Here is a 9302-nt window from a genome sequence, read left to right on the forward strand (position 1 = left end):
TTTAAAAAAAATTGATAGTTTTGACATATGCAAGCCTCTATTACCAGTGATTTTTTTTTCTGGTAAAATAAATAACATGCAACTTGCAATTTTAGTATGTACAATTCAATGGGACTAGTTAAATTTACAATGATTATAAAGTATTTCTCATGAAAAAAAGGAATATTTCTCATAAAAAAAACAGCTTTTTTTTTTGGTCTGTTAAAAGATATTATTAGTGGGACACCTGGGTGCCTCAGTGGGTTAAAGCTTCTGTTTTTGGCTCAGGTCATGATCCCAGGGTCCTGGGATTGAGCCCAGCATCCGGCTGTCTGCTCAGCAGGGAACCTGCCTCCCCTCCTCTCTCTCTGCCTGCCTCTCTGCCTACTTGTGATCTCTGTCAAATAAATAAATAAAATCTTAAAAAAAGATATTATTAGGACAATTGTCATATCTGAATAAGGTCTATAGGTTACATATTACTTTGTATAAAGATTAAGTTTCTGATTTTAAAATTTGCAGTGCATATTCTAAAAGAATATCAGTGTGTTTAAGACATGCAGACTGAAATATTTAGGGCTCAAGGTGCATCATGTCTGCAATGATTCTCAATAGAAGTGTTACTGGAGGTTGAGAAACAGTGAATAAGATGATGTCTTTCAAACCTGGGACAGGGGAGACTGAAAACCGCACTGTCCTAACTCCTCATAATGATCTATTTAATGAATAACTAAAATGACTCTGTTATCAAAGGACAATAATAAACAAATGTCGTGTGTAAGATTAATCACAATTAATATCACTTTAAACATAACCTTGTAGGTAAGAATGGACCCTTGCCCATTGTGTCTTTCCAGCCAACCACAGACCTTGCATAGTTATACCCAGGCTCTTGGCCTTTCCTGCTCGTCCATCCAGCTCCTTAGGAATCCATGCGCTCCCTACTACCAGGAACCTTCCACTTTCAGAAATGCATCCCTTGGGTCCTTTTGGCCACTGTCATTTTGCTCCAGCACCTTATTCATGTTCTTTAAAACTACAAACTGTAGATGTCAGATCCAGAGAAGAAGAGGGAGATCGCTGAATCCCACCCATTTGTGCAACACACAGGCTCCTCTGCTTCTCTTGCCCTCTCCTAAATTTCCCATCCTGAGGATTTGTTTAAGCACCCCCTGCTTCCACCATGAGGGTGATGTCCAATTCTACCCAGCTGGGATCACCCCTTTCCCAGGATGTCCGTAGCATGTCTCCTATCCTTGTCCACAAAATCTATTCCAGCTCACATCTTAATATACTTTCATATATTGTCATAAAGTGCTTATGATTCCATGAGTAAAATTTTTATATCCTTAACTGTATCATGAACTCCTAATGCACAGGAATCTTTATTATCTTTAGCACAGATGCTCAGCAATATACAGTGAGTGTTGGAAAATGCTCACATTGCATTAGGAAGCTCATGCCATCTAACCTGAGCAGCTGTTGTTTACTTACAACAAGGACTCAACAGAAGAGCAAATATGAGGGTCAGCTTCTTTCATGAACTTCCTAGACCATAAACTTGGACGAAGTGATTTTATTAGTCACCAAACATGAGGAGCAAATGTTACTCTTTGTTATCTTTTTCTTTATTTTTTTTTTATTATGTTCAGTTAACCACGATAGGGTACATAATTAGTCCTTGATGCAGTGTTCAATGATTAAGTATAACATGTTAAGTATAATACCTAATACTCTTTGTTTTCTACATGTTTTGCTGAATCTTGAAATTCCTTTCTTTCTCCTCAGTGATTATCTCCAAGGAATTTAGCTTTCCAAAAGCATTAGAATTCTTCTAAGATTTATTTGTGAAATCTGTCTACTCAGGGCAGTCTTAGAAAATAAAATAGAATAAATGTAAGAAGTCGGTTTAGTAATATGAAGCATTTTCCTTCTGGTTCATGTGCCAGATAATCAAGCTGAAAATGAAAATATAAGCCCAGACTGGTTCCAACAAAGAGAATAAAGAGGTTATTTTGCAGTGGAAAGGCAGGGGGACTAGAGAATCCTCCTCCTTTCTACTACTAAATGTGTTTCTTGAATGAGACATTTTGTTTCTTCTGTACATCTGTTTTTTTTCATATACTTAATGAATAGGTGGGTTTACACTCTGGAGCCTCTCATGACTTGTAATTATTTTACTCTATGCATGCAGGATTTCTAAAGTTCCTTTCTTCCCCATAAAAACTTGGTAGAAAGATCCTAGGTAGTTTAAGACATCTCCATATGACCAGGCATGTAAAGGCTAATGATAGTCTCTACACCCATTTCTCTGATTCTATCATTCTATCTCCACCAAAATAATCTTAAGAATCAAAAATGCCAGGACATGGAGAAGCAAAATGGGGGGGTAGGGGGATAGGAGAAGAATAAATGAAACAAGATGGGATTGGGAGGGAGACAAACCATAAATGACTCTTAATCTCACAAAACAAACTGGGGGTTGCTGGGGGGAGGTGGGATTGGGAGAGGGGGAGCGGGCTATGGACATTGGGGAGGGGAGGCGAACCATAAGAGACTATGGACTCTGAAAAACAACCTGAGGGTTTTGAAGGGTCAGGGGTGGGAGGTTGGGGGAACAGGTGGTGGGTGATGGGGAGGGCACGTTTTGCATGGAGCACTGGGTGTTGTGCAAAAAGAATGAATACTGTTACGCTGAAAAAAAATAAATAAATAAAAAGGGAAAAAAAAAAAGAATCAAAATGCCAGGAGCACTGAACTTACTGAGATTCTCAAAGCCACAGAGATGAAGAGGGAGAGGACAGAGAGATATATCTGTAGTCGCTTCCCACCAAACCTCTTCCTCAGATATTCTGGCATAGTCATCACCTGCAGAGACAGACATCAACAAGGATTCACCTTCAGAGCCTGGCACATTCATATTATTCAACACTTACTAAGCACTTGTATACCTGCACATGATTACTGTGCATGGTACCTTAGGAATGCAAAGGTTAGAAAAACAGTCCCTTGGGAGAACAGTGAGGCTGGAATAAACACAGACGTTGAAATCTTAGGATCCAGATAGGACATTTACTAGAAATGTGAACTTTGGCAATCAACAATCTCTGAACCTCCATTTTTTCATCTGTAAAGTGGGAGTTTAATATGAAAGTGATGTAAAATACCCACAACAACACCAAATGCATGGTGAATGCTCAACAAATACTTTTCATTAATAATGTTGCTGTGTAGTACAAACATTATTTATTAATAATGAACCACAATGAATGGTTATAATAAATTGATAATTAAACAAATTGCAAATATATACTTGGGTATATGTTTATGTGATTATCTTTCAAAAATTATTGTTATGTTCAGTTAACCAGCATATAGTATATCATTGGTTTTTGATGTAGTGTTCAATGATTCACTAGTTGCATATAACACCCAGTGCTCATCACATCATGTGCCCTCCTAATACACATCTATGTGATTATCTTTATTGAAAAGAAGAGATTAGGGACGACTGGGTGGCTCAGTCGGTTAGGCATCTGCCTTCAGACCGGGTCATGATTTCCAAGTCTTGGGATCGAGCCCCATGTAGGGCTTCCTGCTCAGCAGTGAGCCTGTTTCTCCCTCTCCCACTCTCCCTGTTGTGCTCTTGCTCTCTCTCTCTCTGCTAAAGAGATGCATTCTTTAAAAAAAGATGAGAATTATATTAAATCCCTACTGAGAGAAAAGTCTGAAATATGAGATTAACTATGTGATGTGTAAGTAGTACAAGGAGCAGCTTTCCAGTTTCTTCAGAGCAGGTTAAGCTCATGAGTTAATCTCCCTCAGTATAAAAGAATACATATTTATATAATATCAAAAGCAAAAAAGGGAACACTTGGTGGCTCAGAAACTGTGTGGAACCCCCTCAAACATGGCAAACCACATCCAAAAATACATGCATGAATTCTGTGGCATTTGTTCTCGCACCAATGAGAGCACACTTAAACAGAAATTGTTCAAACCTTGTACTAGACAGGACCCAAGATGAGCAAAGAGACAATATACGGTGACCTGCAGAGGTACAAGCCAGAAGGCTTATCCACTGAGCACCCTCATCTCAGGAATTATTCTAGGTTATAGCACCTCATGGTATGAGCACAAGCAGCAGAAGAATAAATGTGGGAAGTAGGATCAGAGAAGCACAGAAGTGGTTGGCAACACTGGCTCTGAAGAGGAGCTAGCATAGCTGTGGTATTTCCTACACTTAATTTAAAAAAGAAACTACTTTACAAATCTCAGAATGGCAAATATTAGAGTGAAGAAAATTACCATGTGTTGGTGAGGATGTGGGGAAATGGGAACCCTCACAATAGTGATCAGCAAAAGAACAGCTGACTGCAGCCATTTTCAAGAGTAATCTGATAGAGTTTAGTGGATTTACATAAGCCCAGAGATCCTGGAACAAGTGATATTACCCAGGTTTCATGACTAAGCAGAAAGAATGAGTGATTAAATGAATGCTAACAGATGCATGAGAACACTTGGAGATACTCACGTCTGCCTTAATGTATATAGGGACAAAGACCCAAGCCAGAACCAGCAACAACAGCAAAGCCTACAAAAAAAATTTAGAAAAGAGTACAAAGTTCAAGAGGCTTGGCTTGTGGGACTTATCACTTCAATAGTTCTGAGTCTGAAAATAAAATAAGTTTGCTTGGATCTTGTCCCACTCAACCAATTATGAGCCCAAGACAACTGTGGATTCCTTTACTCTGTTTCCATGATTCAGATACTACACCTTCTTGGGGCTTAAGGTGGGAAAAAGATGTTTGATATAAGGTGGACAGAAAATAAGACATCCAAAAGCCCAAGTGGACCCCTGAAAGGTCATACAATCTTTGCTAAAATGACTAATTCTTGAACGGAAGGAATATACACAGAGTGACAAAGCAATGGGAAAACAACTTGGTGTTAGACTATTCCCACTGTCCCACAAGTCTTGCCACATATAATAATGATTGTATTAACATAATCTTGTATTAACATTACTATTTACAAAGAACCTTCACATATATCACTCATGCTGCCCTCACAATAATCAGTGGGGCAGATATGATAAGCAGTTATTCCTGTTTAATGGAAGGGAAACCTGAGCCTCACAGAGATTAAAGAAGTCCAAGGTCACAGGCTAAAAGATCCAGGCTCTTGGCAACCTGATAATCACACACACTGGGGCCATAGGACATGTTGTTCACATCTCTGGAAGCTGGCTCCATCCTGGAGTTTATGGAACTATAAAAACAAAACTTGGGCCATGGGGCATGTCTGGAGACTTGGTCCATTCTGGAGTCCCCAAAACTAATAAGTCAAAGCTAGGGGCAAAATCTTCAACAAGGGAGAGGTACAAGAATTTTGATGACTCAAGGTCATTTTCTTAGCTCATCCATGCATGATCTGTTTACATGTTCACTGTGATCTGACTTTATTCCACATAAGCATCTCCTTCTGACTGAAAATCACACCCATGTATATGCAAACCAGAAAGGATACAAGAATAGACAAAGCTCAGGCAACTCAAGAATTATTAATGCATGTGCCCAGCCAAGTGCTAGATGACAGGGTGATATGCATGACATGAGAGGAGATGGTCTCTTCCTTAAAGGATTTAGTGTCTAATTAAGGGGGCACAGCTTCTACTGGCAAAAAAGTAATAGAACAATTAGGAACTCAATCACAAAGCCTTGAAGATTCTACTTACTATATCTAAATCGTTCATTCCTCACTCTGCTGTCACTTCCTTAACCAGGTCCTACTTGGTCAGTTTCTGTCCATCTAACTGGTACCAGCTCCAGGAGGCTTCTTTGATATGTGCCAAGTCTCACCAGTCATCTGAGATGGATGCCCCTCCTGTGTGAGTTCTCTCAACATCCCATGCATACTTCTCTCCTTGTACTTTCTGCACCATAGTGAGCATGCATCTGTCTCTCCCACTGGGATATAAGCTTCCCAAAAGAAGGGACCATTGCTTTTTATATTTTTTCTATTCTCTGCATCTAATTCAGAGCTGGACACATAGTGTATTAGCTTATGGAGGAAATAAAAAAGCAAGAGATAAAATGATCAAGAAAGTCAAGTGAAAGCAGGGATTAAATCATATAGAAATGACATTCCTGGTGGGAATACTGCTTGGGCAAAATCTCAGAGGTGGGGAATAATGGGACTGGACTGGCTCAGGCAGGCAGAATGAGGCCACACAGGGAAGGCCCTGAGTTGCAAACAATGGGTAGGTTACAATGAAAAATAGAAATCAAATCAAAGAGGAGTTTACCCTATACAGACTCCCAGAAAAACATACCTGGACAGAGTTTGGATTTAAAGGAAAAAGCCCATGATGTCACTCACATTCCATTCAAATGCTGCAGTGGCAATTCCTGAAGTCGCTCCTGTCCCGGCCAGCCCCACAAAGTGGCCACTGCCAATGTTACTAGCGAAGAGAGAGGCCCCCATCTGGAATCCAAGAGAACAGACGAGTATGAGTTAAGAGATCCAAATCAGATTCCTTGACAACACGCAAATGTTGAGATGTTTCCATCATGCCTCCTTAGGGCAGGAGTTCTGTGGGCTGAATCCAACCATTTACCAGTTTTTGTGTGGTTGATAAGCTAAAAATGTTTTTTTTTTGAATGGTTTAAAAAAACTAATGAAGACTCATATTTTGTGAAATGTGAAATTATGTGAAATTCAAGTTTCAATGTTCATCAATAGTTTTATGGGGACACAGCTGGGCTTGTTGGTTTTACATATTCACTCTGGCTGTTTCTGTCCTACAACAGCAGAAACAGCTTTGTGTGACTGCAATGGACTGTATGGCTCAAAACTCTAAAATACTTACAGTCTGGCACTTTACAGAGAACATTATAGAGAACTTTGCAGGGAAACATTAATTTATCTACCCAGATACTCTGGGTTGAGACTGTTCTTCGCCAAGAACTGCCAGACCTCCTGTTGGCCCCCTCATTCATCCTCAAGGACTGCAAAGGTGGGTAGGAGGAAGTTTTTCTTTATTCTCCCAGCCCTCAGGACTCTTTTCTCACCTACTTCTTCTTCCATCACAATGTCTACTGTGTTTAAGTATCAAAGATAAAGAGAAATCTTGTAAGTAGGCAGGGCAAGCACTAGTCTTGACAAAACAGAATTGGAGTGTGGAACTCCTGCAATGCTCATTCTCCCATTCTCATCTTTCCAACCCTTTGTAAAACCACTTTTTCTATTCAGACATTTGGATTCAGGGGATGGGATTGAGCTTATTGGTGGCTATGGGGTTGGTTGAGACTTGAATGTTTCATAAACAGTCTTAAGAAGGCAATGTCTGATTGGACACTTCAGTAAGCATCCATCCCAAGCTTGCAGTTGTTCTGCTTCAACCACTCTGGCCAAGTCACTTCCCACTCTCCACTTTCATTCCTACAACTTAATCAGCAGATCCATGAAGGAAGAATGTACTGTGCAACCACTGTCTTACCCAACCCTCTGCTGACACTGTATGGATTCAGAAAAGAATATGGCCCTTCTGGTGCAATGGGACTCTTGTCAGACATTAAAAACCCAGAAAGGAAAATATCAACTGGGCAAGAGTCAAAGAGGCATCATGATTTACAACATCACAGGGAACACACAACAACTATCATAACTGCATGGATCATAAGGACTAGACAGTCAGGCCAGAATGCAGGGTGAGACATCTCAAATGAGGCAGGGCTGGAGCTGAACATTGAAGGAGGAGAGCAGAAAGGGGGATGCTCATCCAAACAAGAGGGGCAGCCCTGGTTCAGGATTGGGAACAAAGAAGGAATGTGTTGGGGATGCTAAGGAGCCAAGGGAGAAGATTCTCTATGAGGACCAGGGAAAAAAAGATGACACAGAGCTGAACTGAATATTCTCAAATGCCACATCACAGTTGCTCTCATAATGGGTGACACACTATCATTTACTGGAATGATAGGGCAGTACCTTGGGGTCAGGGGTTTAGGAAAAAGACAGCAGCAAGTAGGCAACAGACGCACATAAGAAACTCAGCATTCCCAATGTTTTCTTTATTCACTCTAAAACATGCACATGGGAAATTGTCTCTGGGAAACTCTGACCCACTTACCGGCCACCAGGCTATATCTCCACCAGCCAAGAAGAAACCTCCAACGGTGCCCCGGTTGGTCTTCAGCATTGCCTAAGCAGAAGGGAAGACATGTGAGGGTCAAACCACTACAGGATCACCCACGGTGCTACAGATGCTCTGGCTAGAGTGTCCATAGTGGTCACTCTTCCAGCACTCTTGAAGATAAACATTTTCATAGAAACTGTGATACAGCATCAATTTTTAAATTTTTTAAACACAGTAAACAAAATCATAGTTTCATAGAAATAGAAGGACTTTAAAAAATCATCTTCCCCAACTCTGTCCCAATTGCTCTGTTTCTTTTCATTAATGAAAACGATGAGGGATGTCACTAAAGCTGTGCTTGGATATAAATTTCAGCCTTACACATATTACTAAAAATAAAGAATGAACGTAAATTAATTAAGCACCCAACTAACTCATTTAGAAAGTGAGCAAAAGAAAAAAAGAAAATAAAAGAAGTGAGATAATAAAAATAACATCTTTATTCATTACACCAGGAGTTGGAGATGCTGAACTGAGTAAGTCCAAACTTCTCACTGCTGGCTTTGTTCAAATGATGGGTTTGGTAGGAGAATATATTAACTGAATAAACATTATTTATGTCACACAAAAGACAATGATTCTGAGGGAAGGATAATGAAATCTGACAGCTGTTAATGTTCCCTTAGCTTTGTCACATTGTCACACCACACCCCTCCCTCCCTCAGACATTTTAACTCTAAGCTTGGTGCCCACCCTGAATACCCCATTGGACTCCTACATACCCACAGCCCGACAGCCATCACCACCATGAAATAGATGACAATGACAGAGATGTCAGCAGCATTTTGGATGCGCTGTGACATCTCAGGAGGACCCAGGGTCCCAGTCACAGTGCTGGGGCTTAATGTGCTGGCCATGGCTGCAGGTGATACTTTCCCATCGCAGGGATAGCCCTTTCCTTATATAAGCTCTGGGTTAATAATCAGCCTTGAGCAGGTGGGGCACACTATCAGAGCCAGATCCTGGATATTTGGACCTTTAAACCTTTTCTGTGAAGCTCTGAGACCCTGGTTCTCCAGCAGTCAGTGTTGAATTAAGTGGATTGTGGGAATGAGCAGTGAAAGATAAGAAACAGGATAAGAATTGCAGGTAAAGAGTGGGAGGTTCACTAAGTGTAAAGATGGGT

At 40.5% G+C, this 9302-nt stretch overlaps 1 protein-coding gene across 3 annotated transcripts in view; it reads right to left on the reverse strand.

Annotated features, from left to right (window-relative positions):
- LOC123954368 (solute carrier family 5 member 4) overlaps positions 1 to 9049 on the reverse strand; it is a 58459-nt gene extending 49410 nt beyond the window's left edge. For 2 of the 3 annotated variants that reach the window (XM_046025494.1, XM_046025496.1), the window contains exons 1-5: positions 8899 to 9049; positions 8111 to 8182; positions 6361 to 6465; positions 4514 to 4573; positions 2743 to 2847 (exon numbers count right to left, since the gene is read on the reverse strand). In XM_046025494.1, the coding sequence (XP_045881450.1) occupies positions 2743 to 2847; positions 4514 to 4573; positions 6361 to 6465; positions 8111 to 8182; positions 8899 to 9033 (477 nt within the window). In that variant the 5' untranslated portion in view covers positions 9034 to 9049. The remainder of the gene's footprint in view (positions 1 to 2742; positions 2848 to 4513; positions 4574 to 6360; positions 6466 to 8110; positions 8183 to 8898) is intronic. The other variant, XM_046025495.1, reaches the window with a different exon arrangement.
- Positions 9050 to 9302: the final 253 nt, after the last annotated feature.

This window comes from Meles meles, chromosome 12 (assembly GCF_922984935.1).
Source record: "Meles meles chromosome 12, mMelMel3.1 paternal haplotype, whole genome shotgun sequence".
Taxonomy (NCBI): Eukaryota; Metazoa; Chordata; class Mammalia; order Carnivora; family Mustelidae; genus Meles; species Meles meles.